The following is an 18,402-nucleotide window of genomic DNA, read 5'->3' on the forward strand; positions in this document are numbered from 1 at the left end:
TACATGAAAATTAAAATAACATTTTATTGTCCATGAATTCTACAGCTTCAAAATTTACTCGACTAAACATTCAATATGCCATAAACATTTTGCCCAGGTCACTGACTCGAGCCGATCAAGCTGTGAAAACACAGTAAGACTGATGACGACCTGATCACACATATTAGATATTTTCATGATGCTGTCTTCTAAATCCTATTGGAAGAGCTAGAACATGGCAAGTGGCTTGCATATAAATAAATAAAATAATCTTATCTTAATGTACTGCATTAGATCCTGAGCTATACACATTCAAGATATTTATAACCTATGGAAAGTCATTCAGCTGATTTGATGTAAAGCGATTGATACATTTGTCCTTATTAGGTGACAAGTGACCACAAGAAGAGTTTTTGTTGGTGGAAACAGAGCCTTCTATAATATTCCATCACTGTAATAAACAGGACTTGCAGTCTATATTCTGTGTAGGACAGTCGAGTCCTTTCTGCTTGGATCCAGTAACACAGAATGACTGTGTGAGAACACTTCCAGTCTTCTGTTCTTAAGTCAGGCTCATTGTTAACACAATCTGAGATGAACTTTGCATTAATACATAAGAGAGTTTGTTTGCATAGTTGCAAGGTGGCCACAGAGAGAGAGAGAGAGCGCCAGCGCTGGACCGACTTCTCTGTAAAGTGCAGTGGTGACCGTCAGTAGTTACCTGTGTGGGCATACAGACAGCGCTGGTAAATGATCTGTAAGAGCGGAGGGACTGACGTAAGACAGTGTGGAATTACATTTACCTCTCTCTGAGAGTCAGTGCAGGGTTGTTACTGAGGAAAGAGAGCTGCTGCTCCAGGCTGCAGACACGAAAGGCCAGGTAACACGACGACAGGATGAGCAGGATAATGCTATGGGACACAAGTCAGACCTACATCAACAGCTTGCTTTTACAATGGAAATAGAAGACCAGAGCACTGTAAATATACGAGACTCAGTTCAGCTGGACACCAGATGGCAGTGTTGTGAATTTCTTTATGATTTAGGAAATAAAAAAGAACACACATGGCCATGGTCTCTGCTAGTGCTACATACATGCAGACTACAAAGTCTGTGTGGGACTTGTTGTTTAAATACATAGAGAAGCTATATACATTTTATATTGCTCATGAGATTGAGATTTGGATGTTCTCAACTGAAGAGCATTTGTTTTATTCTCTCCAATAAGTAATATATCTTATTCTGTTGAGATTGTTGTTTTAAAACATTTCTTCTGCTAACATCTCTTTTGCACAGAGCAGAGTATTTTTCTGAAAACAAACCGCAGACGCAGTGGCATGTGCACGTATCTGGATAGCCAGTTTACAAGCATTGCATTTTACTTTTCCAATGAGTTTATCCCTGCTGCACGACATAAACAACATAAATCAGGCCACATGACGATGGGGACGGATTACTGGAACAGGTGGACTGGCAAGCGAATGCAAACTTGTGCATCCAAGCAATGAGAAAATCTCCCCTGCCTCTTGATTTGATCTATTTATAAACCTTAGAAAAAAGCGGACTTTTAACTGAAGTATGATTAAATGCGCACAAATGTTTTTTGGTTTTGACTTTGAATTGAAGACTTTGGACATAATACTACCGTGCTGTAGAGTTTAGGATAGGCAGTATGAAGTTGACGACAGTGATGTTTTACGACATTTACGCACAGTGGTACTCGGGCCGTCTTACGTTACAGAATGTTACCAAAGAAAATGTTAGCACTAAGCCCGGAGGGATGATGGCTGTCCGTGTAAGAACGGTCTAATATGTTGTCACAGTAAAGCATACTGAGTACATACGTCTGATTCTTGCCTAATACCTGAATGAGAACATCACACGTGCTTCAAATGAAAGGTGATATAAGTGTTTTTTTGTGCATGAAAATAACATAAGCCACTGAATCAGGCGTCTTGAAATGACACACAGGTCTCTACGACAGCATATATGTGAAAGTAGGAAAGCAAGCATTGACACATAGCAAGGATGTCCAGCCAAACTCACAGCAAGATGAAGAATTTCAGTAGCTGGTACTCCATCTGACCCAGTTCTGGTATCGTTTCTGTCAGGAGGATCTTCTTGGTTTCCAGACTTTGATCTGAATTGGACAGAAGAGTATCAGAGGATGAGGAAATGCATGACACAATGATTTAAGTCCCCTTAAAGATTTTATAAACTCATATTAACTGAGAGACTGCGTGGAATATTTGTTGAAATAAAATATCTATATTATATATGATAATATATATGATGGCATTTAACATTATACAAACAATATACACAGATAAGTCTTAGCAGAGGCTTGTTTGTAATGATTTATTTCTACTTTCTAAAATCTCCTTCTGGGCTTAATCCCGTATTGCATAAAGGGCCGAGCTAACAGGACCGGTCCTGCTTCATATCACACACACTGAGAGAAGCAAGCACTCACAACATGAGCAGACGTGTGACGTGGTCAGCTTGCTCCCGGACAGAATCAAATCATTTAATGGACATTTGTTTCATTCCATCCGGGAAACATTTGATAAAATGAGGACATTAACTGCCAATCTGGTCTGAGAAATTAATCTACTCATGGCTAATGCGTTTGCAGAACTTCACCTGGATTTACCATCAGCAGCACAGCACAAAAAAGACCTGATAATGTGCAAGGCTGGGGATTTTTCTCTCTCATCGGTTGGCAGTATGTTATACTCTTATACCATGATCTCATTGCAGTGCCTGTTTATTTTTTAAGTGCTATCCAGTTATTTATCATGAAAATAAATTCAGTTTTAGAATTCATAATTGCAAAACTTTAAAATCTTATCTCATAAATATCATAATAAGTAATAATAGACATAAAGGTTGATATTGCTTTTGTCATTTCTAACCACATTATTGTATATATATATATATATATATATATATATATATATATATAGTAGTATTACCAAATATGTCAGACTTTTCTATTACCTAGCTAGTTGTTTATTTTTTAATAATAATATATAATAATATATTTTATATTTCTTTATAATTACAAGAGATTTTATTTTAAACTACTTTTTAAAGATTTCTGAGGTCAAAATTCATCTTTCAAATGACTAGATTTAAAGACATATACAGGAGCAACAGACAGACTGTAATCATGCAGGTTGCAAACCAGTCTGACTTAACAAACATTCACAGCAAGTAATAACTGGCTGAGGAAATATTTAGTTCTCCACAGTTTTATATTTTCCATGACTGTGGGAACCCTGTATGGTGTACACATAAAAAAAAAACTGTTTACGTGTAACATGCAAAACTTTGCAATACTGAATATTTCATAACTCTTAACCCATCATTACCTCTTTCAAAAAAGGTGTCCCTTCTAGGATATACTGTGATTATCATATTCATATACATGCTATTTACATGTTACTTCAAGGAAATTAACAAAAAATAAATAAAAAAATGTTTCGAAAACCATAAAACTATTGCATAATTTACAAAACATATCTAGATATGGTCAGTCACTCACCCTCCAGAGGCTTGTCTGTTTGGAAGGGGGCATCTACAGCATTCAGGCTGCCAGTGGAGTTTCCCAGTAAGTCAGGAAGAGAAGAAGCCACAGACACAACTGACGGCTTCCTCCTCCACTTCAGCACTGGAGGAAACTCATCTGGTACTGGGAAAACTTCAGGGACAGGGAACTCATCCTACACCAAATGAAAGCACATTCTGTAGTGCTGCTTGAACTGTAGTTTGCAGGTTGTTAAGAAGCATTTTGCACTGAATACCGTTTGCAAAAATTGCATAACCCATCATATTACAACTGTTGTACTTAGTATGCCTTTAATATCCCATACTGAAACTCTAACATGTAAAAAGTTACATGAGTTTTGGTTCTCTAAAGCCAGAGCTCTACACTCTCAAACCTACCAGAGATAAAGAGTTGGGTTCCTCCATGTACTGCTTGAGACTTAGGATCTTCTTCCCATTGACCTGTATGACAGACAGCAGCATGACAACCCTGCACTTGCCATTAGCCTAACACTGTTTATGTGTTCTCGACATAATAGCCCAGAGGTACTGTCTAAACTCTCACCTGTAGATGTGTGCAGATGCGTCTCAACACATCATAGACGCTATCTCTGGACAGCAGAGATACAAACACGTACTATGGGTGGAAAGCACACAAACAGATCAAAATTAGATTGAAGAAATGTAAACAGAGACCAAATGCATGGTGGATGTGGCATGTCCATTACATTCCTGCTGGAAAATCCAGCTATAGATGGTAGCTGTGTTTTTAAAAGTGGTTGGTTTCAAACTAGTCTGAGCTGGTCTTTAGATGCTCAAAGCCAGTTTAAGTGGTTAGGGGATCTTGGACTTTCAAAAACATGCACCAAAACACAGCTTCTTTAAAAACCTTATTTCAGCACAACTCTCGGTTGGTCAACTGGTTGGTCAACCACCTAAAGCAGCTTGGACCACACAAAGATAAAGGTTCCCAAAAGGGCATTTTCACAGTGAAGCTACAGAAGAACCATATTGGATTCCCCAAAGAAGCTTTCAGTGAACAGATCTTAAAAAACAAACATTTCTTAGTGTGAAGAACATTTTAATAATCTAAAGAACCTTTTTTTCTAATCTACAGACACAGTTACCACCATAAATTGAATTTAGCTGGATTTTTCAGTATGAAGACAAACCACTTTGGTTTAATTTAACAATGTAGCCCATATAATCTCACTACCAGGAAAAGGATCACATTAGGGAACACTTTGAATGCATGAAAGCTGATCTCATGTGGGGCAGAGGCTTTATGGATTAGTACAAAACAAATGCAACCTGCAAATTCTCAAAGGTTCCCATCTTTTGCATGCATGTTCACATGAGAAATATTAGAAAAGCATGTTTGCAAAGGGCAGTGGTATCAGTGGAAATGTTGCTTCCATTGGAAAATTGGCATCATGCAAATTAATTCATTATTTGGAAGATGCCATGTATGAATAAACTATATAGGTTTTGTAAAAGAGATCCAAGTGTATTCACAAATTGCCACCATTCAAACTTTATGATTTAGTTAATTCAGAATTCTTTATCCAATTTGAATGCATAGTAGTGGTTGCAATAACAACTGCCTATCTAGGATTTAACAGAAACGATGCTGCGTTCACTGACGTGCCCAGTGGAAAGCAAAATTACTCATGAGAAGTCAATGAATGTCCTCCAGAGATTAATGAGGTTAAATGGAAAACAAATCAAGTCTGAAATCATAAGACCTCAAAATGAATCCAAACATTTCTCATCAAATAATTTCAAGAGCAAATTATCTGAACTATGCAAGCCATATTTATAGTTGTATACTAATGTTATAGTACATGTTTTATTTGTGTCTATTTTCATTTATTGGAATTTTAGAAGAAACACTGAAGAAAGATAAACACTGTTCTCTGGAAATTGTACTTTTTTAAATGTATTTTTTTTTTTTTACTTCTTCTAGAGTTTCAGAAGAGATATCAAATAAGACAGATTTGCCAAGATACCAGAGTCTGAAATCAACTTCTCAGTAGAGATTTCAGGAATTAAAATGTTTCTGAGTGATGCAATCCACTTAAATTTCAGTCTATTTCTATTCATCACCAAGAAATTTTAGAAGAAACATCTGAAACACAAAATCTGATTTCCATTAAGTTTCATGAGCTGTGAAAGCACTATCTCCAAATAATAACTCATAAATACCATGTCATCTGATCACAGATCAATTCTTTGCACTGGCCAATTGCCAGACTACTGAATGCGCTCCCTTTCTAAGCCAGTTTTACATTGCTGACAAGAATCAACTAAACAAAAAGGTATAAATGCTGACAGGTGTGAGATATGCTGACTTAAGACAAAGATTCATACAGTGACCTAAAGTCTCAGTGTTGCATCCATTTGCATTTTCATTGTTTTGCAGCAGCATCACAGCACATGCTGATTAAGCTTTGTATTTCAATCTGCCGGTCGATGACCTGGAATCCAGTGGAAACGCACCTTCTGACTGCTGTCTGTGGTGATAGCCAAGCCATTAGGAACCAGACCTGCTGTCTTATGTTTCTTCACCAACCGCACGGACGCAACAGGAATGGCCACCTGAGAGGAAGGAGAAAGTGACAGAAAGAGTGTTTCAAAGAGCGTCTTCAATTATGAATTCTTGCACATAACATTTTTTCCACTCAAGGATGGAAACCAGACCAGCTAAATCTAATTACTAAATAAAATGGGGCACAAAGGAATGATATAACATTATGTTTAATTCAGTATATATAAAAAAAACTATAAAAAAAACAACAACATGGCGTGCAGCCAAAATTACACAAAACACCAGTCATTCTATGCGGTAATTTCTTGTGAATTTGTTAGTTCGTACTATACGGGTATTCCTTTCAAGTTTGTTATGATGCTAAAATTGTACAGCCTTATTAACCAGAAACAAGAACCACTGTTTTGAGTTGTTTTCTGGGTCATTCAGACATTTTTACACTGATCTCCAACCCTGTGACATTCAACTCCACAATATTTTGAGTGTAACCGGCACAAAACTTCAGATTGAAAAAGAAATGTAATAAGTTAACTAGTTTTTTAATTATATTTGTATTTTTCTATCACAGTATCTATATAATATTTGTATTAACAATATGAAACTTTCCGTGGGTTTTGAAATCAATATTGCAATTATATGTTGTATAAATATAATTACTATATTGTAACTATACAGTAAACTGACTTATTAGAAAGTACACTTAATTTGATACTTTCACAATGTTCTCAGCTATTTATATACCGTACAGGCCTTAGTACTTTGGATACTATGGGAACACATAATTTGATTTGATGATCAGTTTTCTCATTATTTTTTTTTAAACTGCACTATTTTCTAACACAAATGACACCATTTTCCTGGGAATGAACTCTAAAGTCAGGTCTATTCCAGCTATAATCATCAGCAAAGACATGATGCTCACCTTGATGTCTTTACCAAAGAGGTTGGCGTAGAAACACAGCCAGTTTCGAGAGATGTAGAGTCGGCCTTGCAGCAGGATGTCTCGCAGCAGGGCACAGGAGTAAACTAAAGGACGAGTCATAAGTGCACTTATACAAGAGACTGAAGAGCATCAAATTCTGACTCGTTTCACTTGAACTAGCCAAAAGCATGTTGACATCAATGTCGGACAGATTGCAACAGCATAATATTACCAACATCAAGATGAACATGAAATTAATTTGGGTCTAAATGACTGAAAATAGGGATCCCAATAATTTAATTCTTGAAATAAAAGTTTTAGTAATTTGTAATTTTAATCACAGAAGTTATGACATAAACCTGAAAAATATTTAAGATTTTGTATTATCTTAGGTCACCAATCAAAAACGCAAATTAGGGACACTGACCATGTGAACAACTATATATATTCTTTTGTGTACAATAAGAAGCATTTTCACAAGCAGATGAAAATAAAATATAGGTATTACATATATTTATACATACACACATGCATGCATACATACATACATACATATATATAAATACACACACACACACACACACACACACACACATATATATATATATATATATATATATAAAAGCACATTAAAAAAGCATTTTCATTAATAGTTCACTAATGGTATATATTATTAGCTGGTGTTTTCAGACCTTTGCCCCTGTATATGATGGACATTTTTAATTAACAAAGCATGTGTGCCAGTTAGATTTTAAATAAATCAAACTACTTTAAATCAACTGCAAGATGTAGAAGCACTATTACAGTAAAAAAAAAATCGTGATTTCACAAGGTGCAAGTTTCTACAAGTTTCAAAAGGATTGCAGTGGCAGTAGAATGACATCAAACTTACCTTTCATCAGGAGCTCTTCTTTGGGAACGCTCTGGAAAAGCTTGTGGTACTGCGCATTGTACTTGCTGACGGTCTGTGAGGAAGCAGAGGAAAGAGAAATCAGCTGCTTCGCACAGCTCTTCTGCAGCCTGGCTCTTTCTCGTAAGGGATGTGAGCTCTGCACCAAGCTGAGCATGCTGACACGACACAAACACTCCACACCAATCGAGAGGCAGCTTCGCAGATACTCTGTTCCTTTCCACTGTCCCGGGACACAAGAGCCAACTTAGCTTCGTCCGCTTCCTGTGAGCTAACACAGCGTTTCTTCTTACTTCAGAAGCATCTCTCTCTCTCTCTCTTTCTTTTTCTTCACTGCCCCGTCACAGGCACAGAGCAGAAACACCCACTGCACGTTGATGGAAAAACTTGTGGGCTTGTTTCTAGCAGATTTATCTTCACTGGCACTCTCTCACTCTTGCTTCCTGCAGCTCAGAGCGTTTCAGAGCACACCGATGCACAACAGATCATTAGGATGATGGATGTTCATTATGTAGATGAGCTGATCCAGTCAACTGTTTAACCCTGCTTGTCTGTTTGTAAGCTGTGATAAAAAGCAATATATCTTAATTCTATAACCAAGGCTATAGGCCTGGAGGTGCAGAGCTAATCTTTGATTTAAACTTCCTGAGTAGCAAAGCTGTGGTCACAGAATCTAGTCTGAAATCAAACTGATAACTCAAAGACAGGCACCAGAATCATTTGTACAGAGACCCAAAACATATTTACACTTAAAAGGGTCATCAGATGTTACATGTACTTTTACAAGTTGTTTGAACTGAAATGTGTGTCGGCAGTGTGTGTACACAACCACCATATAGTGATAAAAATCCACGCAGTGGTTTTTAAAAAATCTTGTTAAATCATTTCCCCTTTCTCAAATCAAACTGATCTCAGATGCCTGTCTGTGTGACGTCATGTTCCAAATGTTACTGGAACATGTTCCTACACTGAAAAAACAAACAATATTTGCTCAGCAATTTCTATGAATTTTACACAAATAATTACACAAAACCAACAAGTCACACATTGAATTAAACCTGAAAATTTCAAGCACAAAGACTGGAATATTATTGTCTTTTAAAACATACTCCAATATATTAAGTGATTAATGGGTTGAATGTTACTCTGCTAGGACACAGGAGTACTAAAAACCACCAGAACACCAAATTCTGTAAATGTGGTGCCTTTTCCACCTCATGATAGCTGAAGACGGATATGTTTATTTCTCAGAAAACAGCACTGGTTGTACAAACCCGATTCCAAAAAAGTTGTGACACTGTACAAATTGTGAAAGAAAACAGAATGCAATGATGTGGAAGTTTCACCTTTCAATATTTTATTCAGAATACAACATAAATTACATATCACATGTTTAAACTGAGAAAATGTATAATTTTAATGGGAAAATAAGTTGATTTTAAGTTTCATGGCATCAACACATCTCAAAAAAAGTTGGGACAAGGCCATGTTTACCACTGTGTGGCACCCCTCTTCTTTTTATAACAGTCTGCAAACTCTGAGGACCGAGGAGACAAGTTGCTCAAGTTTAGGAATAGGAATGTTGTCCCATCCTTGTCTAATACAGGCTTCTAGTTGCTCAACTGTCTTAGGTCTTACTGGTTTCTATGGGTGAAAGATCTGGACTGCAGGCTGGCCATTTCAGTACCCGGATCCTTCTTCTACACAGCCATGATGTTGTAATTGATGCAGTGTGTGGTCTGGCATTGTCATGTTGGAAAATGCAAGGTCTTCCCTGAAAGAGATGACATCTGGATGGGAGCATATGTTGTTCTAGAACTTGGATATACCTTTCAGCAATGATGGTGTCTTTACAGATGTGTAAGCTGCCCATGCCACACGCACTCATGTAACCCCATACCATCAGAGATGCAGGCTTCTGAACTGAGCGCTGATAACAACTTGGGTTGTCCTTGTCCTCTTTAGTCCGGATGACATGGCGTCCCAGTTTTCCAAAAAGAACTTCAAATTTTGATTTCGTCTGACCACAGAACAGTTTTCCACTTTGCCACAGTCCATTTTAAATGAGCCTTGGCCCAGAGAAAACGCCTGCGCTTCTTGATCATGTTTAGATATGGCTTCTTTTTTGACCTATAGAGTCTTAGCCGGCAATGGTGAATGGCACAGTGGATTGTGTTCACCGACAATGTTTTCTGGAAGTATTCCTGAGCCCATGTTGTGATTTCCATTACAGTAGCATTCCTGTATATGATGCAGTGAAGTCTAAGGGCCAGAAGATCACAGGCATCCAGTATGGTTTTTCGGCCTTGACCCTAACGCAGAGATTGTTCTAGATTCTCTGAATCTTTGGATTATATTATGCAATGTAGATAATGATAACTTCAAACTCTTTGCAATTTTTCTCTGAGAAATCCTTTCTGATATTGCTCCACTATTTTTCGCCGCAGCATTGGGGGAATTGGTGATCCTCTGCCCATCTTGACTTCTGAGAGATACTGCCACTCTGAGAGGCTCTTTTTATACCCAATCATGTTGCCAATTGACCTAATAAGTAGCAAATTGGTCCTCCAGCTGTTTCTTATATGTACATTTAACTTTTCCAGCCTCTTATTGCTACCTGTCCCAACTTTTTTGGAATGTGTAGTTCTCTTGAAATCCAAAATGAGCCAATATTTGTCATGACATTTAAAAATTTCTCACTTTCAACATTTGATATGTTATCTATTTTCTATTGTGAATAAAATATAAGCTTATGAGATTTGTAAATTATTCCATTCCTTTTTTTACTCACAATTTGTACAGTGTCCCAACTTTTTTGAATCGTGTTTGTATAAAAAAGATTTGTTTGTCAGATCTCAGGCTAGAAACTTTTGAGATAACATTTAGTCAAGGTCAATGTTTAGCTAGTTAGCATGTTCCCATTAGTCCCTGCTGGTAGATGCTGCAACTACACCATCTGGAAGCAAAACACATCTTTCTCCAATTTACATAATTATTAACAGATACAGATACAGATCTCCTTTCTTGTTTTTTTTTTTTTTTTTTTACATTAATAAATTCATATATTATAAAAAACAGAACCTGGAAAGTGGAAACATGGGAAAATGTTTCATCTGATTAAAATGCTTACAAATATTGCTTTTATTTTTTTTTTAAATATACATTTATTTTTATAGTTTACATACAGCAATTTTTAAATATGGTTAAGTGTCAAACTGTGTATATGTGTTTACAGGTTGGACGTGAACTACAAAATGATTTTGAACTGTATGTCATCTGATACTTACAGAACCACGGTAGCATTTCTTGACATCCTCATATGACAGATCATCATCTATTAGATGCACCCTGTGACACAGAAATAAATATGTAAAGAAGATCTGAAAAAAACTGAGCCTGGATATCCAATATGATTAGTTTCAATGAGAATGTTTTGGTAAAAGCACATTTAAAGTGAACTGTGTCACCCCCGCCCCCATCCCCCACCCTGAATGTGGAATTTATTCTGTTAAGCTCAAAAACAGCCCTGTTAACCTCAGGGTGAACTCATGACAGAAAATACATACAAGCTGATGATCCCCAGCCTCCAAATATGCTCATGCTCAGGCCTGAGGCAGAGGGCTGTCCCATAACATGAAGCTTATGACTCTGACACAAATGAGGATTCCAAAAAAGAGCTTAAGACATTCACATGACTAACAAAATAGATTTTTGCACAGATTGATTTTTTTGATGAATAAGCTGTTATGTAAACTTCTGTTACGTAGAACAAGCAAGGCTTGAAATTAACACCTGCCAAATGTGGGTGAAAATCAGGACACAAGGCCATTGTTTTGGCTTTTTCGTTTTTAATGGATGTTAGTTTTGTGAGGAAACAGCTAATCATTTTATCACGTGCTTACTATTAATCGTTATTTTTTGAGTAAATTATATTTTGACATTATGACAAAATAAATGCTGTTTTATTTAAAAAGTCACTGAGAATTTTATATTATTTTATATTTTATATAATTTTTATGGTGCCTGCAAACAATGATTCGCTGTATTAAAACTGAATGCCATTTAATCATCCAGAATTAGGTTTAGTACAAAAATATATTCAAATCTAAACTGTGGTTTTGATAATATTATTTATTTTTGATCATTTTGTTTTTGCTAGCAACTTAAAAATTTAGTAGTCAGATTGTCTGTTGAGTTAAAATGTTCATTTCGAACACTGGGTACAATCGTTGAATTATTGTCATTGCCCAGTGGTAAAAAGCTGGAGTAACATAAGGGTTACAGGTTTGTCATGTTCTGGCTCAAACAATGGCATGATTTCAAGCGGGATCACCAGTATATCTGTCCAATGGCTTACAGTGTGGGACACCTGATGTACTTCACCTTTAAATCTACTCTGCTGCAGAGGAAACGTCCTGTAAGTGACACTGGATAAAAAGTAAACTTCAACGAGAGCCCAGAAGGAAATAATGATAACTAACGATATCAGAAGCTATCAGAAATTAGATTATAAACTCATCAGTCATTCTGGACACTAACTCTCTATATTGTACAGCTCCTCAGAGAAAGAGCTGTGGAAACACAGGCACGTAGCTAAGAGTGCAGCAGAGAGTCCTCTGGCACAAATGCACATCTTCATCTCACTTTACTGCTGCTGACAGGACAAATGCATGTGTTATTCTTTTACCATCATTCATCCTAACAGGGAACACCACTACACCCACACCCGTGAACAAAAACATGTTTCTTTTCACACATCAGTGTTACTGAAAAGATCATATTATATCCCCTCAGGCCACTACTGTTTTCATTGCACTATGCTGCTGTATTCAATAAAAATGAACATCAGAGTCTATTATGACTCTGTATTCTTATTGTCACCATTTCAATAGAGGAACAGTCCCTCAATGTAGTGATAACTGAGTTGCGAACATTTGCATGATTTAATTAAAGTAATAAAAACAAATAGAAATCCTCAGCAGTATATCAGTAGTATGTGAAACTGGGAAGTATAAATATGCTTCACATATATGTGAGAAGTATATGTGAGAAAATGCTTCCTGTGTGGTTTGTGAGTTGACTATGTTTAGAATGGCATTCTAGGGTTAGTGGCAATTGGCTCTTGCACCTGAATATTTAATTAGGTTAGCCTGCAAGGAAAGGAGGCTTATGAAATATTTATTGTAAACAAATTCCTGGGGTTTGTTGTTTTGTTATTACTTCTTTTTAGAAATAAATTGTTTTGTATAATATTATAGTGTATATGGTCACCATCATGGACATTAGTGTCCTCTCTAACTTGCCATATTCAGGGCCAACTTATTCATACTGACAAATATTCAGTATCCCAGCACATTTTGTAGCTCTAGTAGTACTGAAGCAAAGAAATCAAAAAAAATTTTTAAAGGAACAGTTTGCCAAAAAAGGAAATACTCATTCCATCCAGGATATAGATGAGTTTGTTTCTTAATAAGAACAGATTTAAAGTGGAATGTGTCCGAAATGTGGAATGTAAATTTTTCAGAGCAATGGATCCTCTGCAGGGAATGGATGCCGTCAGAATGAGAGTTCATGCAGCTTATAAAAGCATCACAATAATCCACAATTAATCCACACAACTCCAGTCTTTCAAATATCTTCTTGTAAAGTGAAAAGCTGCATGTTAGTAATAAACAAATCCATCATTAAGGTGTTTTAACTTTCACCTTTCGCCCAAAATATGAGTCCATAATACATAACAATATTTCCTCCAGTAAAAAAGCCCATAACCTGTTGTGCTATCACATCAAAATTTACCAAAATATTTGTTTAGAACGGGTTTGAACTGTTTTCATTTGTAAGTGACTAGATTACAAATCTGCAGCTTTTCACTTCACAAGATCATTGATGGACTGGAGTGGTGTGGATTATTGTGATGTTTTTATCAGCTGTTTGACCAGTCATTCTGATGGCACCCATTCACTCCTGAGGATCCACTGGTGAACAAGTGTACAAGTCAAATGTAATGCAAATTTTCTCCAAATCTGCTCTGATGAAAAACTCATCTATATCTTGGATGGCCTGGAGGTGAGTACATTTTCAGAATTATTATTATTTTTTGAATAGGCTTGGCTTTGGTATCTGGTATCATGGCATATACAGACAGTGTCTCATTAATAAACATTCATTCAGCAGCATTAAAGTAAATAAAATAAATTCAAATGTTTCTCTTTGTTAAGCAAAAAAATAACAGCTAAATATAAATAGAAAGAAATAGTGTTTTGTGCTATCCAGACATTCTTATTATGCTGGGCTCTGGCGTATGGTGACTGCAGCATGTCACAGTTGCGGGATCATCTTGCCCTGCCTGCGGAGGTGGATAGTTACCAGACTGGCAGGGTGTCTGTATGCCCTTGGCTGAGGTTCTGCATAGGCAGGCTGATTAACAGCCAAAATGCATCTAGAGCAAGAAAGAGAATATGTCCCAGTGGCAATGTAAGGTCAATAATTCATCTAGAAGCAAGTAAAATGGCACAAAGATTGTCAAACTTGGATTTTTACAGAGGAAACATAATACAGCTTTTGTCACACTGGGCTGTTCAGTCATTCTGCCCTGTGGATGTCAGCTCTCTGAATGGATGACTGTGAGCATATGATATAGTGCTCAACTAAACCCCATCTGGAAACATTCCTACAATTACATTCAGCCGCAGAACAGGCTTATATAACATGTGCACTACACATATAATGGAATCTGTCATCACGTTAATTAGTGTTTGAGTCAGTCCCAAAACAAATTTCTCAAAAATTCAATGAAAATTCTTAAATGAGAGGATTAGTTGACCCAAAAATGAAACCTTCAGGCCATCTTGATGAGTTTGTTATCTTTTCTAAAAAGGCCTATGCTTAAATCAAAACTAGACAAAAATTAATTTTGCCTAGAGAAAGATTTCATAATAAAATAATTATTAGAACACAGTTTTTGGTCACTGCATAAAACTTCAACATCAAGCTTTATGACTTTACCATCACTAATACAGTCATAGTGTGACCAAAAATGTAACTAGTACCTTATTAATGTCAAATGTACAGCTGAAAGACAGAAGTATAATATATATATATATATATATATATATATATATATATATATATATATATATATATATATATATATATATATATTCCAAAACGCAGTAAATCCATTTTGATTTTCAAAGATTTATTATGAAATTGTATTGTATGCAATAAATGAATTGAATCAATATGAAGGTTATTTTTCATATTGAAACTGATGATAATACATAAGTTGATCCACATATGACAGCCTCTGATATTGGTCAATACTAATCTTATATACAGGCACTAAACTAAAAATTAAATCATCAGCTTTCAAAATTAATTCAACGGGTCATCTTGTTAATGTTATAAATTAATTAATTACAGCAATAAAATTAAATTTCATCATGAACATGAACAAGAACATGAACAAAATCACATTAGACAACAGAAATTCCAAAATGACATTTCCCTTACATTCAACTTCCAAAGGTGCATTAATTTTTGCCATGTTACATTCATTTAGTTGACTAGTGCTATGATCTGTATTAACAAAAACACAAATGGCATTAATAAAAACACTAAAACTGACAAGCTACACAATATCACGTTCATAATCGAATGGGATTCATCTAATGAACATGATATAGTGTAGCTTATCAGTGATCTACGGCTCTGTGTATTAAATATATCTGTATCATATCCATCTGAAAGCATGTGATTTACCGGTACTATTAATAACAAACCGGTTTTACTGATGAGATGCGCATTACAATCACATGCGATTTATTGTGCAGCCTTTAATTGTTGATCACAAAGTACAAAGTAGATGAGGAAAACTAAGATGCAGGGTGTATTCAAAGCATCACTGTCTAGAATGAGTGTAATGGTACTCCACGATTGGCTGAGCAGATATATCGCATTCTGCAGAGAAAGGTTTGTCACGGTTTGTAAAAAGGGGGAGAAAACATGACCTAATAACTCTGCGAATATCACATTTTGTGTCAAATTAAAAATTGACTTTTCAATACCGACCAGATACAATGCTGATTTTGGCGGAAACTTTGTATTTATTTTTTAAATGCCGTTTATTGCATTTTGGAACCAAACTCTTCATATATATATATATTGCTTACTTCAACTCAGCAGTTGGGTTACAGTAAGAGCATGGGCTTTTCATCCTCTTCAGTAGATTATCTTCACCGATTTGGTGGACTTAAAAGTTAAGGTTTGTATACGTGTTATTTCTTCTATAAAGTCCTTAATGTGCTTTAATTTATTTTACACAACAATGCAACATACAGGGATGAGAAGTCAGTCAGCTAAATGCATCAGCAACAGTCATTTTGCATGATGGAAACACTTTGCCTTGCATAACAATAAACTGATTTTATTCATTTTAATACTGAATAATAACGATTCTAATTAATTCGGGTGTTAAAACATGTTCTCAAAACCCTGTTGTGTTTGTTTATGGCAAGTTATGGAGTCAGTGATGGCATTTCAGCTATGAGAGAAACACGAAGCGGTGGTCTGAGACTTGCAGTTCCCCCGCTGAACAGCAGACTTATATTTCAGCGACACACCGCCATGAGAATCGGCATTAAATGATAAGACACTTTAATTAAATTGTTACTTTAAAATGTTAAATTTTTATTTCTAAAATGTTTGTTAAAATAACCCACAGTTGGGAAGGTGCTATACTAACCCATAGTCGGGTTACATTATTAAGTGTTCAGGAGGCAAAGCACAAACTGATTTTGTAAGAAACAGTAAAGTGATGTTTTATTTTTAAAATGTGTGTGACTTCAATTTTCAATTGTCACTTGTACTAAGTAGTGTCACAGTGAAACTGTAGCCTATCTCAGCATCTATGACTATGGGGAAAACCCACACCAATGCAGGAAGAACATGGGAACTCCACAGAGAAAGGCCTTCTGACTCAAACCAAGAACCCTCTTGCTGTGAGGCAACAGTTTTACCCACTAAGACAAGATGCCGTCAGATAGCATAAACCACAAAATAGATCCAAAATAGTTTAAAACCAGAATATACAAAGTTGAGTCTACTTTTACCAGTCAAGTCATAACTTGCCTGAAATGCATGTCATCATCCTTTGAGGGTTCTGATTGATCATGAGGCGTTAGGAGGCCTACATCTTCAGCCTGATCCTGGTGATCACTCATAGTCTTAAGCCTGCACAAACACACAAATCAACATATCATACACACTTCTAATAGGCAAACACAAAAATTGAGTCTTTTCCCACAGCAAAAGAGCATTTGCTATTTCTGGGGTACAATTAAAAAGGTGTTATAAATGGGCCACTGCTGCACTACTGTCACCATTAATACTGCATGCTGCTTGCGCCTATTCTCTCCCTTGTTATATTTAATTGGGAAGCTACAATAGGCTTGAGTTCGAGTCATCGGTGTGTGCACTGACAGACTGTTTCCTGTTTTTGAAGGTCACACCATTTGATCCGCCGCTTAATGCACCCCAGAGACTTAACACACATTGCTACATCGCAAATACACAGCTGTTATGCTGCACCAGCAAATCGCTTAACTAGCAGTTATCCTGCTGGCATAGTGCTAAATGCATCTACAGGACAGAAATTAGAGGAGGGCAAAGTGCAAGGTCTGCAAACTTCCCATGTTTTTAAAAATACAAAGGAAAATACATAGACGAGAGGATTAAATTGCCAGTGCATGATAATGGTACCTAAAATATGTTTCCTTTACTTTAAGGGGTCATATCACACATATTTAATTATTAATATTTTTATATTTAGTTTTTCAGATCTCTCTGACCCTCGGAATGAAGCAGGTCAGTTTGTGCTGCTGTGGCTTTAATCAGGGCCCCTCTTCTTTCTCTCAGTGTTAGTGCATATTTAGGCTGTAACATCACAGGATAACTGCTAATCCATTTAGCCAAATCAACTTTAGCCTACAGCACAGAAGCCTCTCTTAAAGGCACACATGCCATATTTTGCTACCTGGCAACAACACTTATTACAAAATTAGCACATGCTTCACACACAATAAATAAATAAATTGCTCTGATGCACCATTTAAAATGGAATTTTGTGTCTAAATAATTAATCTGGTAATTAAAATCAGTCAATCATTCAAACTTGAAGCACATATACAATAATAATTGAAGACAATATAATACTAGAAATTACATTTAAACTAAAATTAATGCATTTTGGTTTTATAATTAGACTAATATAGTATGTATAGTACGTTCCATAAGATACAGTCACAGAAACTAATATATATATGATATAATCTGTTAATGTTAATGGTTTACAGCGGGCAATGACAGGAGGTTGGCTGTATTTGTGTAAAGCACCCTCAGGGGGGTTCACAGCAATAACAGAGAGGCAGCTGTACTGCAGGAGGCTAATGGGCCCATTCTCATCTACATCTGCAGGCTGTAACTGCACCCCAGGCA

At 36.2% G+C, this 18,402-nt stretch overlaps 1 protein-coding gene across 4 annotated transcripts in view; it reads right to left on the minus strand.

The window, feature by feature from the left end:
- Positions 1-18,402, minus strand: part of LOC128016552 (GRAM domain-containing protein 2A-like) — a 20,622-nt gene continuing 2,220 nt past the window's right edge. For 2 of the 4 annotated variants that reach the window (XM_052601150.1, XM_052601152.1), the window contains exons 2-12: positions 17,038-17,139; positions 11,196-11,256; positions 7,891-7,963; positions 6,999-7,102; positions 6,028-6,126; positions 4,094-4,165; positions 3,928-3,990; positions 3,527-3,704; positions 2,026-2,119; positions 783-890; positions 1-700 (exon numbers count right to left, since the gene is read on the minus strand). In XM_052601150.1, coding sequence (XP_052457110.1) covers positions 697-700; positions 783-890; positions 2,026-2,119; positions 3,527-3,704; positions 3,928-3,990; positions 4,094-4,165; positions 6,028-6,126; positions 6,999-7,102; positions 7,891-7,963; positions 11,196-11,256; positions 17,038-17,139 — 958 coding nt within the window. In that variant the 3' untranslated portion in view covers positions 1-696. Of the gene's footprint in view, positions 701-778; positions 891-2,025; positions 2,120-3,526; positions 3,705-3,927; positions 3,991-4,093; positions 4,166-6,027; positions 6,127-6,998; positions 7,103-7,890; positions 10,865-11,195; positions 11,261-17,037; positions 17,140-18,402 lie in introns of those variants that run through there. The other 2 variants (XM_052601153.1, XM_052601151.1) reach the window with 2 other exon arrangements.

This window comes from Carassius gibelio, chromosome A7 (assembly GCF_023724105.1).
Source record: "Carassius gibelio isolate Cgi1373 ecotype wild population from Czech Republic chromosome A7, carGib1.2-hapl.c, whole genome shotgun sequence".
Taxonomy (NCBI): domain Eukaryota; kingdom Metazoa; phylum Chordata; class Actinopteri; order Cypriniformes; family Cyprinidae; genus Carassius; species Carassius gibelio.